Source organism: Pseudonaja textilis, chromosome 3 (assembly GCF_049901715.1).
Source record: "Pseudonaja textilis isolate UNSWEBS1 chromosome 3, rPseTex1.2, whole genome shotgun sequence".
In the NCBI taxonomy this organism is placed as follows: domain Eukaryota; kingdom Metazoa; phylum Chordata; class Lepidosauria; order Squamata; family Elapidae; genus Pseudonaja; species Pseudonaja textilis.
In genome coordinates this window covers 176,028,409-176,046,511 of record NC_141992.1, presented here as the reverse complement: position 1 = coordinate 176,046,511, position 18,103 = coordinate 176,028,409, and the positions used below count along the sequence as shown (strand labels likewise).

The 18,103-nt window shown below is 37.7% G+C and overlaps 1 protein-coding gene across 1 annotated transcript in view; it reads right to left on the bottom strand.

The window, feature by feature from the left end:
• Nucleotides 1-7,865: 7,865 nt before the first annotated feature.
• The window catches only part of LAPTM4B (lysosomal protein transmembrane 4 beta), a 44,618-nt gene continuing 34,380 nt past the window's right edge, over nt 7,866-18,103 (bottom strand). The window contains exons 6-7 of the mRNA XM_026705927.2: nt 15,281-15,376; nt 7,866-9,186 (exon numbers count right to left, since the gene is read on the bottom strand). Of these exons, the coding sequence (XP_026561712.2) occupies nt 9,109-9,186; nt 15,281-15,376 (174 nt within the window). The 3' untranslated portion in view covers nt 7,866-9,108. The remainder of the gene's footprint in view (nt 9,187-15,280; nt 15,377-18,103) is intronic.

Here is an 18,103-nt window from a genome sequence, read left to right as displayed (position 1 = left end):
AACGGGAGCAGAAGCAACTCCAGAACTGCGCGGCCTGGTATCCCTGCCTCTTTTTTTATGCCCCGGCGGAGACATAAAAAGAATTTACAGCCCATTCGACTCCTTTTTTTAATTATTATTTAGGCTTCTCGGTTTTTGCTGAGGCTGTCGGTTGTAATCGAAGGGACGTTTTGTCCCCTGCTCCTAGGCTACGATCCCGCGATGCTAAGCCTTCTCTTGTTTATTTACTTCGTCTTCTTCAGAAAAATAATATCCAGACTTTTCTTCAAGAGGAAACCAAGATTACTGGCAACTATGAAATACCAAGTGATATGAGATCTATGATTCTTTTGGGGTGGGGTAGGAAGGGCAGAACTAAAGAAAAACCAGACATTAAACCAGAGATATTCGGCTGCTCGGGGGATATACCTCAGAGGAAGAAACATTTCTCAACTCAAAGCAAAGACAGTGCAGGGATCCCCTGGATCTTGAATGGAAAGGGGAGGCTGCCACCTCAAAGGCCTTGCTTCTTGATCCTTATCTCCCTCCTCATATCTGAGGGACTTGGAAGAGGCTGCCAATTTGGTCAAAGAATCTAGGAAGAACATACTGAAGAAAGTGATCCTTGAGATGCCAACCTCCCAAATCTATTATGTTTATTGTAGTTGCCTATGTTCTATTGTTGGCAAGTACTTTGGCTAACTCAAAGGAAATATATTTATTTTAAGTGGTCAACCATTTTGGAAAAAAAAAAGTAAAGCCATTTCTTCATTTTCTACTTTATTTATTCAGGTGCTTATAGGGTGTGACAGTTCGGTCTCAGGCCTCTTGGTGTTTTATAGCAGCACTCTTAAGGAATTTCCCTTTGGAACATATGTATAAACAACATAGCCTTCTTTCAACACAATAGCTATAATCTTGAGTTGTTTCTATTTTACATTACAATTAACATTAGGCTTAAATCCACGCAGGATTCTTTTTTCGTTACTTTTTTCTTCCCTGCTTCCCAATCTTTTGATTAGCAAAATAGATTACTCACTTTTTCTGTCCTCATAACTGCAGAAGATAAGAAAAATGTCACAGTCTACCCCCCTTGATCTCTCTGGTCACTGTTGTTGATATCATCTCCACTTCCATTAGGAAAATACTTTCCTCTATTTTGGGCAAGGCACTACTAGAAGAAAATACTACAGGAGGCACCACTGGCCTAATGGAGCCTCTCGGACTGGATAAGTGGTCACCGTTTATTTTCTTGAAGTAGCATTTTCCAAGTGAGAACATGTTATAAGAGTGATGGAAATATCTACAGATTTCCTCTTTTCTCCTTTATTTTGCTCCCTTTATCCCTAATACTGATTTAGTTCTTACATGCTAGTTCTGGAGTGCAGTTACAGATTTTTTCTAATTTTTTGGGCCAAGAAGGATACTTCACTGAATTGGACAGAAGATTCCTGTCTGTAAAAACTAGGTATCTAGATTCTAGAACATAAGAAATATATTAACTGTATAATTCCAAATATTTTCCTTGTCAATTATGAAACTATTACAAGATTGCTTCTTGTCTCTCAATAGACATTTAAGCATTTCCACAAATGAGGATTATATTAATTTTTTCTGCTCCAACCATTCAGATGAAAAATACAGTTTATTTTATTACATATATATTACATTGAAGATTTGTAACGCTTGAGACTTATAACTAATTTAGTTGTTAAAACTCAAGCATTGCTAGTCTTCAGTGATCCTGGGTTAACGAAATAACATTTTGTTTCATGGATTTTAATGCAATAGATTTAGTACTAGTATCTACATTTCCTATTTGTAACCTTGAGTTACTAATATGTTAAATATGTTCCAGTTTTGAAATGGATATGTGGATTTTCACACGCATTCAGACATATTAAACTAATATTACATATGCTTGCATACAGTTCCTTGTCAGGAATGTTATAGTTCTGAACTTAATACCAATATTGTTTAGAAAATAGTCATCTCGGTATTGATATATATGTATATATAGTTTTGTGGGTCATATTTGATAAATTGGATCACACTGGGATTACTTTGTACAAACAGCACTTTCGTTTAGGAGCATCTTCAAAATACTATCTTGTCCTAAAAAGACAATAAATTAGAAAGCTTTAAAACATGAGCCTTTATAATGTAATGGAATATAGGTTAGAAGTTCATAAAACTATTGTGTGAAGCATTTCTGGTTCACTGATTAAATGTTGGTGTGATTGTTTTAATAAATATAAATTTTAAAAATGGTGATTTGTAAGTTAGATTGTCTCCTTGTGATCCTGTATTTTATCTTGGGTTTTTTTTAATGAAAAACAGTTCTGCTAAAGTCTAACACTTTCTAGTGAATAAATGTTAGTAATATAAATGATAATGTATTTCCTGTCTTTTCTTAACATTGTGTGTAGGTAGAGCTGTGGCTGCAACAAACAAGCTTTTTGTATTGAAGCCAACTGGTTCATAATTACTATATTCTACAATAATTACTAATACAATTTATCAGTAAGAAAGAAGAAAATAATAGCAACTGCATTCATTAAATAAAAGAGAAATGAAATTTATAATATTTATAAAAATATATTAAAAAATATTGAGATTAAGGAAACTTTAAAATGGCATGCTTAATCAGGCCAGTTAATCAGAGGTAGAATTTTGTGTGAACTCATGAACTTACTAACCCAGTCAATGAACCAGAAGTGTTGTTACTTCCATCTTATGACCTCATTTTTTTCTCTAGGATTTTTTCTGAGTAACTGCATCTTTGAGTTTGAAGCTTATGTCATCAGTCACAGTATTAAGTTCACTATGTCTTTTGTTAGCCTCTTTTATTCTAAACATCAGGGTATCCTCCATTTTAATGTTTTCATTTGTACCTTCACTTTCTTTTTTTTAAATACATTTTATTGATTTTACAATTAAAAGAGACCAACAACACATACATAAATTTAAGAGAAAAAAGAAAAGAAGAAGAAAATACAAAGAAAAAGACAGAAAACAATTAAAAACATTTTCATCTTCAACAGTCTATGAGACCTCCTTTTTATCCCTATTTTATGCCATATACACACTTAATCCTTACATATATCTGTATATCACTACTACGATTCACCTTCACTTTCAAGTATGTATTCAACGTCACAAGATTTGAACCACCTTTATTCATATTTATTATATCATAAACAATGTCTCTATTTTTCTTACTTTTCCTTTGTTTAACACTATCATTTATCCTTTAAATTCCAAGTTACATATGCCATGACTGTCATCACATGATAGACCTTCACTTGTATGTATTTAATAAAATTATTTTTAAGAAGTGGGTACAAGTCTTGGCTGAATCAATCAGGTTCCCATGTTCCAGAACAGGCTAAGTGTTGGTTTTTGACTGAGGAAAGTTGAGGTAGTAGTATATTAATCAGCTAGGAAATAATGTTTTCTTTACTTCATAGAGTAAACACATATAGGAAATAAATGGAATTAGTCCATACATACAACCCACAGCTATTTAAAGGAAGGATAGAATTATACAATGAAGTAATTCAGAGTAAGACTTCCCAACTTTTAATAGCCTGCCAAATATACAAATACGCATCCAAGGAAAACAATAGTTGAAATGAGAAGGCTGGGTTGGAAATAATGCCAAGAATAATCCACAGTAAAGTAGATATGAACTTGTTTAGTACAAGGGTTAAAAAGAAAGCTGTTAATTTGTTACAATACTAGGTTATAGAACATCAAAAGAATATTATGAGAGAACTAGATAATATGCCTTCTTAAGTTGAACTGGAATATCAAATTCTAGTATGTGGCAACAGCGATAGGTTTTACACTGTTCTCAATATATCTGTGCAGGCCAAATTAGATACTTTATTTTTAAAAGGAGGATTTATCATATATTGCTCTGTGGGTAATATGGTAAACATCCGAACTGACAATATCTTAACAGTATTAGGTCCACATTTATGACTGTGCTGCAAACTATGCAAGATAATTACAAAATAGTAGCTTTCAAAAAATGCAATGCATACAGTGCATTATTGTGTTTAAAACATAATCATGAAGCATACTTTCCTACATAGTATTATTAAATACAGAACAGAGTTTAGAAAGGTTTTTCTTTTCCCCAATCTATTGCACTATAATTGCAGGTTTCAATTACTGCGAGGTTTTTAAAGATTCTTAACTGTCTGTGAATGTACCATACGTGACCATTGGCTATAGCTAATGCTCTGCCTGCAAATTCTTTCCTCTCTCAGTCTGAGAAAAAAAACAACAACAGTTGGCTTTTAACCAAACTAATTTGTTCCCTAGCTTTGCTTTCAGGAGCAGCCTAAATTGTGACTAGTTTGGGGGGAAATGACCCCCACACACACTCAAGGTAGTATTCAATACAGGCCGCCATCTTAACTTTTTTCACACCTCCCTCCTCTGAACAACTTGGTTGCCATTCCTGAAATCAATATTCATTGCAATGGAAATGGAAAAGGGAAAGAAATAATGAAAGAAATAAAAAATTGGTAAAGGGGCATAATCTACATACTGGTAAACATAAGAATTGACTTTACATTTGTATGCCATCTAGGAGCCAATTTAATGTATGGGACAATTTTATCTCATTTACATTAACAATCCCACTCTGAGATTGGCTGCAAATCACCCTCTCTCAGATCACTCACTCATTGGCTGAGAGTTGAGTAGATCTTAAACTCAAATATTTCTGATCTGATAGTTGAACCAATAATGGCATTTATTGAAAAAAATGTTGTAAGTCATACAAAGTTATGAGGAAATAATCCTTTTATTAGAGATCGTTTTACCACAAGTTTTGAATGAAAAGTATGTATAGCTGTTTTTCATACAGATGAATAAAAGTTTCACAAATTAAAAACAGTAAACCAACATGAACCCTTAGCATAATAATCCAGACCAGGTAAACTGAAACTAATAGAAATTCAGATTGACTGTAAGGACTAATCCAATGTAAAAGCAACTTGCATAACAAGATAAAAACTTATGTGGGAATTCCTTGTCAGTGCATTGATTTAGCAAGGAGGACTCACTTCATTGCTTAAGCAGCAAATCAGTACATAGTAAGAACTGCACTAGAGGTAGGGGTGTCTATCTGTTTTTCCCTTTATATCAGGGCTGTCAAACTTGTGGCCTGTGGACCAGATGCATCGTGTGCTGATCATGCCCATCCTCAGTTTAGCAAAGGGGCAAAAGTTGTGATAAGTCCCGTGATGACAATGTGTCATTGCAAGTTTGACACCCTTGCTTTACATCATTCCAGGAGGAAAAAACTGATTTGTTTCCAATTCCAGTTCCACTTCACTACTTTCATTACCCTCAATCTTGTTTTTCAGTTCTACAAACATTTCAAAAACTTTAGGGGGGAAATGGGAGTTTATGTGAATGTAACCAGGACTGAACCCTTGATTCATTGCACTTAAGACATGTGTTCTGTCAATAGGCTAATAATCTTCAACAGCTGGGCTGAGACTCATATGTAATCTGCTTTAAACATTGGCCAAATAGAGAAGTGTGGAACAAATGTCCCTAGTTTCTTCATAATCTTTTTTTTTTTAGTTTATGCATTGCGGTAACCCACATATAACTTTCTTAATGTTGTCATCTGCACAAACCCAGCCAGCTGTGGTTCATTTAAGCAAGCTATGGCTTCATGTAATGCATGATTCATTTAAAAAGTGAGAGGGATTCCATTTTTAAAGGAATAAAAAATGAACAATTTTATTGATTTATACAGGTGAAACTCGAAAAATTAGAATATCATGCAAAAGTTCATTTATTTCAGTAATGCAACTTAAAAGGTGAAACTAATATATGAGATAGACTCATTACATGCAAAGCAAGATAGTTTGAGCCGTGATTTGTCATAATTGTAATGATTATGGCTTACAGCTCATAAACCCCAAATCCACAATCTCAGAAAATTAGAATATTACATGCAATCAATAAAACAAGGATTGTACATAGAACAATATCAGACCTCTGAAAAGTATAAGCATGCATATGTACTCAGTACTTGGTATGGGCCCCTTTTGCAGCAATTACTGCCTCAATGTGGTGTGGCATGGAAGCTATCAGTCTGTGGCACTGCTGAGGTGTTATGGAAGACCAGGATGTTTCCATAGTGGCCTTCAGCTCTTCTGCATTGTTTGGTCTCATGTCTCTCATCTTTCTCTTGGCAATGCCCTATAGATTCTCTATGGGGTTCAGGTCAGGTGAGTTTGCTGGCCAATCAAGCACAGTAATCCCATGGTCATTGAACCAGGTTTTGGTGTTTTTGGCAGTGTGGGCAGGTGCCAAGTCCTGCTGGAAAATGAAGTCAGCATCCCCATAAAGCTTGTCTGCAGAAGGAAGCATGAAGTGCTCCAAACTCTCCTGGTAGACGGCTGTGTTGACCCTGGACTTAATGAAGCACAGTGGACCAACACCAGCAGATGACATGGCTCCCCAAATCAACACAGACTGTGGAAACTTCACACTGGACTTCAAGCATCTTGCAGTGTGTGCCTCTCCATTCTTCCTCCAGACTCTGGGTCCTTGGTTTCCAAATGAGATGCAAAAGTTGCTCTCATCAGAAAAGAGGACTTTGGACCACTGAGCAACAGACCAGTTTTGTTTTTCTTTAGCCCAGGTAAGATGCTTCTGACGTTGTTTGTTGTTCAGGAGCGGCTTGACAAGAGGAAGACGACATTTGAAGCCCATGTCCAGGATCTGTCTCTGTGTGGTGGCTCTTGATGCACTGACTCCAGCCTCAGTCCACACCTTGTGAAAGTCCTTAACACTTTTGAATTTTCCTGACAATCCTCTCCAGGCTGCGGTCATCCCTGCTGCTTGTGCACCTTTCTCTTCCACTTTTCGCTTCCACATAACTTTCTATTAATGTGCTTTGATACAGCACTTTGGGAATATCCAACTTCTTTTGCAATTACCTTATGAGGTTTTCCCTCTTTATGGAGGGTGTCAATGATGGTTTTCTGCACAACTGTCAGGTCAGCAGTCTTTCCCATGATTGTGATCGCTACTGAACCAGACTGAGAGACCATTTAAAGGCTCAGGAACCCTTTGCAGGTGTTATGGCTTAATTAGCTGATTAGAGTGGGACACTTTGAGCCTAGAATATTGAACCTTTTCACAATATTCTAATTTTCTGAGATTGTGGATTTGGGGTTTTCATGAGCTGTAAGCCATAATCACCTCAATTATGACACATCATGGCTTGAACTATCTTGCTTTGCATGTAATGAGTCTATCTCATCTATTAGGTTCACCTTTTAAGTTGCATTACTGAAACAAATGAACTTTTGCACGATATTCTAATTTTTCAAGTTTCACCTGTAGGTTTGTGATTATTCACCAGCTTAACTCAAGTAAACCTATACTGGTATGTTTAAGAAACATAGGCTTAAAATCAGTAGGATTCAAGGCAGTATTGCTTATGTCTAACTGATTTAATGGGTCCCAGATAAGAACCACAAATGTTATTTACTTATTTTTTAAGCCAATTTGTATGCTGACTCAGTCATGAAGGCAACTGTAGCCAGCTTATTTGTAAGAATTATAAACTAGACATGGAAACAATGGCCTATCTTCTTGGGTTGTTGTAAGGTTATATAACAATGACTGTAATACATATTGAAAACATCAATAATCATAATAATCATAATAATCATAATAATAATTTGCCATACCCAGATATCATAGAAACTGGAGTTATCCAAATAGGAGTGTTAGATTTCCATATGAAAGCATACAACAGAACACACACAGAATGATGTGACCAACATTAATACAGGAACCTCAAAATGGGATATTGAATTTCCCCAAATACCACAGATATGTTGACTGTTCAATTAGCTTTTATTTGCACAAAGTGAGAGAGTCGCAGTAGATACAAGCATTACCCTTGAGTCAATTGTGGTGTGTGTGTTAAAAAACTGTTTAAAAATCCATGAAATCAATGACATTCAAAAATGGTTTATTCCCAGCATTCATAATTGCCGAGTGGGATTACTTAAGTAGCAATTGCTTAAGTAGACAAAACACTGTTGCCAGAATTGGGATAGCAGGAAAATTAACAATCTGACCTCATGATTAAGAAATCTAAAGCATTATACTGTATTGGGGAGTGGTTTAATTTGGAAGTAGATTAAAAGTCTTGATCTGTAGTCCCCAGCCTGATACTCTCCCATTGTTTTAAATTGCCCCATTTTCATATCTTTCAGCCCGTACAATGGTTGGCTAGTCCAGCTAGGGATAACGGTAACTGTGGTTCAATTTTTATGGAAACATCAGGCTGATGAAACATTCTGGACAAGGATGACTGTAATGTTCCACTTTTTGTGTGTGTGTGGGGGGGGTGGGATGGTTAGAGTAAGAAAAGGAAAATAGCAATAGCACTTAGACTGCTATACAGTCTTTACAGCCAGTATGTTTCCCCCAACAATCTGGGTCCTCATTTTACCCACCTCAGAAGGATGGAAGGCTGAGTCAACCTTGAGCCTGGTGCAATTTGAACTGCCAAATTGCAGACAACCGGCAGTCAGTAGAAGTAGCCTGCAGTACTGCATTCTAACCACTACGCCACAATGGCTCATAAATCCCTATTTTTCTTATCCTTATGTATTCTACAGTCTGAAATTCCTTTGAAATTTGGCTATTTTTCCAGCCAATAGCAACAGTGTGATGTTAGGGGGAAGGTCATGTGATCTATAGTTTGCCTGCATCTGGATCCATGTAAGGGTAAATCTAAATCCAGTTGAGAGTCATAAATTGAGACACAATTCTTAAAACTGATTTGAAAATTCTGCCCTTTAAACCAGCAAAACTTTCACATAAGATACAGCAAGAATAAAAATAATTATTACATGAAGAAAAAAAAATCCTACAATGCGATTATAACATACTTTGTTAAACTAAGCCAGTTCAGTAATGTTTTAGGCAAAACAAGAAAACACAAAACACATTTTGAAAATAATCTATAAATAAATCTAGGATCTTGCATGTCCATCTTGAAAGTGAAAGGATATAGTGTTTGGATGATCTGAAAAACAGTATAGTTGGTTTTTTAAGTAAATATCACACTTATGCAGCTACATAAGGAGGAGGAGGGGCATCTTTCCCTGGGTCATTTGCAGAGTTATCATACGATGGCAACAGCACCTGGGAAAAGAAAGAAAGATGGTTTTGAAAAATGTAGGATTAAAACAGGGATGTCCAACCTTGCAACTTGAAGACTTGTGAATTTCAACTCCCAGAATTCCTAGCCAGCCATAGTCTTTGTCCTACAACCATTCAAAGTTACAACGGCGCTGAAAAAGTGGCCCAAAGGTTCTTTTTCTTGAATAGGGTTTCTGAAGGTTTTCAAAGAAAAACTAGAAAGACCTGAAAAAGCACCTTTGGTACAGCCGTGACCTGGATGACTGAGAATCTCCATAGACACTGAATAAAGCAACTTACAACCAGTCCTCACACTTATGACCACTGCAGCATCCCTATGGTCATGTGCTCAGAATTCGAGTGCACGGCAACTGGCATGTATTTATCATGGTTGCAGCCTCCTGGGACATGTGATCACCATTTGCAACCTTCCCAAATGGCTTCTGACAAGCAAAATCAGTGAAGATAGCGGTTGTTTGGTTTAGCAACTGCAGTGATTAATTTAACAACTGTGGCCAACAACAAGGTTGCAGAATGAGGCACTTAATATCTGTCTTGTTTAGCAATAGAAATTCTGTTCTCAATTGTGGTTGTAAGGACTGCATGTACTGGGTTTAAAAAAAAACCAGTTTTTACAAGGAGAAGATTTCTTTTAGCAGGAAAAATAATAGATCCATAATGAGTTTTTAAAAAAGAACCAAAAAAAGCCATTTTAGTCGGTATACCCACAGACCATTTTCCTACAACTCTTCCCACTTCAGAATATTTTCAACTATTGTTTACCAATTATTATTTTTTTAAAGTTTCTATAACAGAGCTCACACTTTCAGTCAATTTTGAAAGAAATGGGGCAAAGAGGTATTTTCAGCATTGTCATTAGCAGTTGTGGTTTTAGTTGATACATGTACAACTTTGGAGCCATGGAACCGAAAACTGATTTGCAGCATAATTCATTATACGACTCAGTGATGCAATTCCAAAATGGAAATGGATCAAGAACAAGCCATTTCAAATTGAATTACAGCAAACAGCAATCCCTACAGACAGTGTCCATATGTTTTGACCAATAAATTTGGCTCAAATAAAACTCCACTCACTGGTTGTGGATTTCTTTCTCCTTTTCTTTTGTTATATCACTGTTGTGTTAACAAAAAACATTCTTTTTATATCAGCACATTTGTAACAACCACTTAGGAGCAGCAGGAAACAGAATTATTTCTCAGTAAAACATTATCACAATGCAAACATGGAAAGGCAAAGTATTAAACTGACTGCCAAGTTAATTTCAGCCTTTCCAGTGCTAATGATAATGCTGTCTGAGATAGCAAATGTGCACATTAAAGAGAGCACGGTGTATCATCAGTATGCTGATGATATTCAATTATATATCTCCACCTCCAATGAATTAAACAATGCTGTTCATTTCCCGTCTCTGTGTCTGGAGACTGTATGGGTCTGGATGGGGGACAGAGGCTTTGACTAAACCCTGGCAAGATTGAATGGCTTTGGGTTTTAGGACCTTCTGGACCTGGGACTTTGCCATCTTTGGTGCTGGATGAAATTGCAGCTGGTATACAATCTTGTGGTCCTTCTGTACTCATGACACCTGATCAAGAAGCACATGACAGTCATGGATAGGAGTACTTTTGCACACCTTTGTGTTCAGTGCCAGTTGCACCCTTTCCTGGATCATGAGGCTCTACTCATAGTTACTCATGCCCTGGTTACCTATAGAATGGACTATTGTAATGCATTCTCCATGGGGCTGACCTTGCAGAGAGACTGGAAGCTTCAGTTGGTGCAAAATGTGATGGCATGAGCAGTTGCTGTGCCCCTAGAACAGCACATGCCCTCTGAACTGTATTTGCTTCCAGATTCAATCCAGGATATTAGTTTTGATCCTTAAAACCCTATATGGCATGAGACTAGGTTATTTGAGGGACCCCCTGTCCTGGGTTACATCTACCCATCCCATTAGGTCCAGCAGGAGAAATATGTTACAGGTCCCATCTGCCACACTCTTCCCTTTGATGGAACAGATTTAACATATTAACAGAGTTGGAAGGGACCTTGTTGGTCATCTTAGTCCAACCCCACACCTAAGCAAGACACTACACCATTTCTGACAGATGGAAGTCCAGTCTCTTCTTGAAAACTTCCAGTGGTGAAGCTCCCATAACTTCTGAAGGCAAGTTGTTCCATTGGTTGATTGCTCTCACTGTCAGAAAATTTCTCCTTATTTCCTTTCCTTGTTCAGTTTCCATCCATCATTCCTTGTTTGGCCTTCAGTTTCCTCTCTGTGGCAGCCCCTCAAATATTGGAACACTGCTATCAAGTCTCCCCTGGTCCTTCTCTTCACTAGACTAGTCATGCCCAGTTCCTACAACCCAGTTCATTGTATGCTTTAGCCTCCAGTCTCCTAATCAGGGGTCGGATTCTACCGGTTCGGCCCAGTTCAGGCAAACTGGTAGCTCCGAAGATCAGCTGGGAGGAACCAATTCGCTCTGACGATTAGCGTGTGCTCACCGAACCGGTTGTTACACCGTTGAATCCCACTTCTGCCCCTAATCATCTTGGTTGCTCTTCTCTGCAATCTTTCTAGAGTCTCAATATATTTTTTATAGTGTGGTGACCAAAACTGGATGCAGTATTCTAGGTGTGGTCTTACTAAGAGTGGTATTATTGGAACTCAGGGGATGAATCTTTTCTGCTGTGATTCCTATTGCCTGGAACATCATTCTCCCTGAAGTGAAATTAGTTCCAATTCTATTAGCCTTCCAAAAATCCATTAAGATTTGGAGGAATGCAACCCTCCTATTCCTCCTTGATCTCTCAACAGCTTTTAAAACCTTCAACTGTGTTAGCTTCCTGGGCCACTTCTGAGCAATTGGAGTGGTGGGCATTTGGTAGTGAAAAAAGATCTGCCCAGAGACTTCTACACTGTGGCATGCCTTAGAGATCTTTCCTCTCTCCACTCCTTTTGAACAGCTATCTAAAACCACCTTTTTCATCAGCTGCATCCTGTTGGCAGAGATTTGGTCAGTTTGTCCATCTTGGGCTTCAGCAAAATTGTGAAGACCTATCTGTTCTGTCCTATGCAGTAGCAACAGCAATTAGATTTATATACCGCTTTACAAGGCTTTACAGCCCTAAGTGTAAAGTGTTTGCAGAGTCAGCATATTGCCCCCAACAATCTGGGTCCTCATTTTACTGATTTGGAAGGATGTAAGGCTGAGTCAACCTTGAGCCTGGTGAGATTTGAACTGCCAAACTGCAGACAGCTGGCAGTCAGCAGAAGTAGCCTGCAGCACTGCATTCCAACCACTGCGCCACCGTGGCTCATAGAATATACTCTGGATTGGTGGCTCAAAGAAGCAACTGCAGCTCTTCACTGAATGTATCTGTTTTGTAACTTTACAATGCACTCAAACTATCTGAATCTTCATGTGATGGCCAGACCTGAACACAATGGTCCCTACCACAATAGCTATAGCACTTAGACTTATATACCGCTTTACAGTACTTTACAGCCCTAAGTGGTTTACCGAGTCACCCTATTGCCCCCAACAATCTGGGCCCTCATTTTATTGACCTCAGAAGGATGGAAGGCTGAGTCAACCTTGAGCCTGGTGAAATCTGAACTGCCGAATTGCAGGCAGTCAGCAGTCAGCAGAAATAGCCTGCAGTATTGCATTCTAACCACTGTGCCACCGCGGCTCATAGAATATAGTCTGGATTGTACCTGAAAGCAGCAGAATGGTGTGTTCTAATTGAATGTGTTCTTTATCTTTTGTTTGGCTCTTTTTATATTATATATATATTTGAGGGTTTTATATGTTGACATTGTGAGCCACCACAGAATCTGGGAATAGGCACCATACAAGTAAAGTAAATGAATTAGCAAACAACCATAATTGTATATTTCACACAACTAAGAACACAGTTTCAAGAGTCTGCCTGAAACACACATACTAAGAAGCAGCTGGAATTATTTCTTAATAAAATATCATCTGTCAAACAGTGGAGCTCAGTTTGTCTCTCTGCTTAACTGAGCAGGAAGCAAACCAAATGTTTGTCTATGAGCATTGCCATTAGAAACCACTCTGGAGCAATTACAAATGGAAATGGACTGCCCAGAGATAATTTATAGATTTGAAATTCTTTGTGTTGCCAAAACATTCCTCAGAAGACATTTATTGTGTGAGAGAATATACAGCTGCCCATATATGTGACAGTTCTAACTTTTAGAAAATAAAAGAGCTCTTTCTAGACAAAAAGCATATACTTATCAGGGGAAGTGATATGAAATATACGGTCTACTGTGGCAGGATCATCTGGGAGTCATTAAAAGACACCTCCAAGAAATGGCCTTTCTGGGTCTAATTCAGAGCAAACGTTAACGGGAAAAGTTTATGTTCCTGGATCGCCTCATATCAGGGTGTGGATAGTTATGGGAATTAAAGCAAAAGGATTTAATTGCATTAATGCACATTAATGATACACTTTTTGTTCAAGAATTCCCAGGCTGAGGGACTAAATCTTTTGGGAGAAGAAGGTGAACAGGCTGTTGGTGTTCCTGGCCCTTACAGGAACTAGGACCTAGTTCAGATCCATAAACAGGGGTGGGATTCAAATCTTTTAACAACGATTCTGTGGTGCGGCTAGGTGGGCATGATCATGTGACTGCGTGAGCGTGGCTTTTGCTTTTTCCCTTTTTTTTTGCAGCAACCCCCCTATTTTGGGGCCTCCTAGGCCTCAGGGAAGTCTCCGGGGGGGTGTTTTTGCTCCCAGGAAGTTTTCCTGGGGCCCAGGAAGGAAAAAAACAGAGAGCCTCCTAGGCTTCAGGGAAGCCTCCTGGGCAAAGCGGTAAGACAGCGAGGGAGATCCCAGCATAGCTGATCATTGGAACAGCTGATTGTTGGGGGGGGAAAGAAATACCTTAAGGAGTGACTGGGCAGGGAGAATTCAGTCAGCGATGTCGGGCATGTGCGATAAGGACTAACTGGGTGGGGAGGGGAGGGGTGGGCAGAGAGGGGTGGGGCCAGCCAGGAACGCAATTTGCCAGTTCTCCAAACTGCGCATAACAACATCATAACAACCGGTTCTATGGAACGGGTCCAAACTGGTAGAATCCCACCCCTTCCCATAAGCTAATATCCCCAAACTAAGAGCCAATGTTTCTAGAGAATGCAAGGTTCAGTCTGCCCAATATAAGATTTTTTAAAGAGCCATTTACAAGAATATCTATCTCAGCATCATAGTTGGAACAATTTAAGATGTAACATTTTAGTTTGATGTTCTGTTCTAATTCTAATATTTAATAAAATAAAATTATAAAAGGCATGCAACAAGTAATTAACTAGGAAATGCTAAATAACAGTATGCAGAAAAGAGAATCTTGTAAGGGAAGAAGCAGCACAAGGATGGTCAACAAAAGGCCAAGCTTGGGCACATCTTGGCAGGTGAGAATATATATTTATTCCTGAACAATGCAACTGTAAATATAAGATCACTGAAAGAACCCTGTTAGATCTGGATTCATACACCAATCAAAGCCTTAGTATACATTTGTTTTTTATTTAATGTACCGTGATCCACTGTGGTTTATAAACTAAGATTCATGGTTAAGCAGAGTATTGGAACCACACTAATTTGGAACTATTTACCAAACCATGGTTAAAATCAAGTCTTACAGACATAAACTTGAAGATCTTTTAATCAGTGTTTTGTTACTACTAATGGCCAACCAGGTATCTCTGGGAAGATCAACAGGAAGATAAAAGCATTTGCTGGTCATGTCCTGAAACGCACATTATCCAAAACCACAGACAGTTTCTCCAAAAATGAATTTAGCTGATTTTTCCTTGGTGAAACCAGAGCATAGAAAACGTGATATCTGACTTGGGCAATTTGTCTTCTCAGCATAATAGGACCCATCATTGCCTGATAAATACACAGGAAAGCAACAGCTATGCTGGTCAAAGTTGCCTCATTGAAGATGCCCATCCCTTTGGATTTTGTACCATCCAAAACAGGTTGGATGAGGTTCCTAAATCCAGGAACCTCTCACAGCTCCAGTCAACCCTGACAAACTTACCGCTGTGTCGTTAGTGGTAATGTAGACCAGGACATCAGAGTTGTTTCTGTTATTAATGTAGCGGTAACAGTTCCATACACAACTGATCAAGTAAGCCTGGAAGGAAAGAGGATGGAGAAAAAGGAGAAGACAAGATGTGTTGAACTGTGAACGGAACTGCTTCAACACTGTGCAGCTTTCCTAAACTCTGGTACATTCAGCTATGACTGGGCTGGCTGAAGACCTCAGGGAAGGTTCTCAAATTGGAAAAGCTGAATTATATGTTGCTTAAGAGATCCCTGTTTTTCCTTTCTGGCTTGTTTCCAGAAGCTAACTGTGCAGAACATTAGTTAGTGTGGATGAATCCCAACTTCCTCTCCTTTCAGTGGAATAGTTTTGTATTTATTTAGAATAGATACATTTATGAAAAAAAGATATTTGAAATGACAAATTAAAAATAGGGATAGGCTAAGCCTCGAATGTTGGGAGATAAAATAGCAAAAGAACTGTTTAATCATTGTAGACAAGTGCCTTTGCTCACAGTAAAAAAACTGTAGTAACTTCTCTTTGAAAATTCATCTGGATATTATCTTTAATATTTTACATGCGTATCAAGGCTTCAAATATTTCCTTGTCAGGATTAATCTCATCATAAATTTGCTTGCAAGGCTAGATTAATGAGATGTGGTGATATAAGCCAGAGCTAATGGAATATACAAACACTTTAAAAAGTTATAAAAATGTGCTTAGTCTATCACTCAAAATCTACATCTTTCTTTTTTTATCTTTGAAAGTCAGGGTCACAAGTGTTTATTATTTAAAAAAACACACTAGCAGTTTGCCCACAACTGACACCTGGTAGAACCATCTGTTAGCACATGTGTCTGAGAATATGATTAAATTCAGCAAGCTGGCAAAAAAAAGTGCCTTGGAAATTTGCACACAGAAATATTCTTTACTCAAATTCAGAAATGAAAATTTTTTCTGTCCACCTCCTTCCTGCAGATTTGTCCTTAAAAGACTTTCAGGCTGCTGAAAGATCTTCACATTGTCATGAACTGATTTTATAGTGCATACTTTTCCTATCCAGGAATAGAGAAGTGAGATGGTCAGATTAATTTCTTGAGTTTCTACCTCTAAAGACGGCTGATATAATAATGGAATCCTCTTATAGAATTATGAAATCCTTGCTATAGTTCTCACTTCTGCTTTTTACTCACCCAAATCAGCCAGTGTCCCATACTGACTTTTTTGTAGTAGAGGAACACAATATTTTCAGGACTAAGAGCCACTTTTGATTTTAAATATATTCCAGGAACCATATGCACCCCAAAATAGTATATGAAACCAGGACAAGTAAATTTAATTTGAGTTTTAAAATACCTCAGATTAACCTAAAGTACAATTAGTTAGTACAATTACAATTTCCAAGATCTCCTCTTCTGACACTTTAAAAATAATTCAATAATAATTTTTGGAGGTTTCAGGGTGCTATATTCAAAGCTCTTCTGCTGACTGTCAGCTGCCTGCAATTTGGCGATTCAAAATTCACCAGGCTTAAGATGGACTCAGCCTTCCATCCTTCCGTGGTGAGTAAAATGAGGACCTAGATTGTTGGGGGCAATCTCTGTAAACTGCTTAGAGAGGGCTTTTGTCTAAGTCTAAATGCTATTGCTAAGTGTTATCATTGCAAGTAGGCCTTGCATGTGAAACGCCCAGAATATCCTATAGAAAAAGTAGGAATGTCTGAAATATCCTATATTAAAAGGATATTTAGCAGGTTTTGTTATTGTTTTGAGAACAGACAGCATATGAAATTGAGAGTTGCTAAAGCTCATTGATTTTGCTGAACTTCATCTACCATTTCAAAACATAAAAAAGATCTAAACAGAAGCAAAGACATGTGCAAACTGATTTAACTGTTTGCTGCCATCTAGCAGTTGTCCTTTCTTTTCCTTTTCTTTTTTTTTACAGCTGAAACCTTTTGGGGATGCTTTTAAGTCAATCTTGTCTCCTGACAATTGCTTGGATAAGTCCCTGCAATTTTCTTGGCAAGATTTCAGAAGTGGTTTGCCATTGCTTCCTTCCTAGAGCTGACAGAGGGTGGCTGGCGCAAGCTGATTTCATGCCCAAGGCAGCGTTACAATTCATAATCTCCCCGTTTCTAGCCTGGTACTTTTAGCGAGCATACCTAACTGGCTCTCCAGTTGACACCTGGAAGACCTAATCTGAACAATCCCATGTAACAATACTATTTGAGTAAGAAATTAAGACAATATCAAACCCTTAGAACTTTTAAAACATAACTCAATATGCTTTCCTTGTTCTTACATTCCATTCTAAATAACTGAAGATTCTATTAACAAAGCCCAGGGGTCAGTTTAAAATGTTAGAGGATTTATTTATAGCTCTTTTCCTTTTCTACAACAGAAACTGTTTTCTATCTTTCTAACATTCTGCCTTTACAAATGTTAATAGTGGTATTACAGTAATCTCTTAAACATGATAAATATAGTATCACTTAGCATATACTAGATGAACAGAGTCATTCATTTTTGGTTTAAGCAAATGCAATTTGGTGGATGTTTTTAAAAATGCTGGAAAAAAAAAAGTAAGGATGGCCAAACATAAAAGAACTCCATGTACAGGAAACCTGCACATCTCGCCAAAGATTAATAAGTTCCAGCGATTAGTGTTACAAAGCTTTAAAGGGCCTCTAACACAGCACAAAGCTTCAATAAATGCCTTAAATGATAATAAAATTTAAAAAATATCTTTAATATCAGAAAGTAAAGATTTTCCTTGTTTCATGAACCACAAAATATATAGGAGTCCATCTCATTT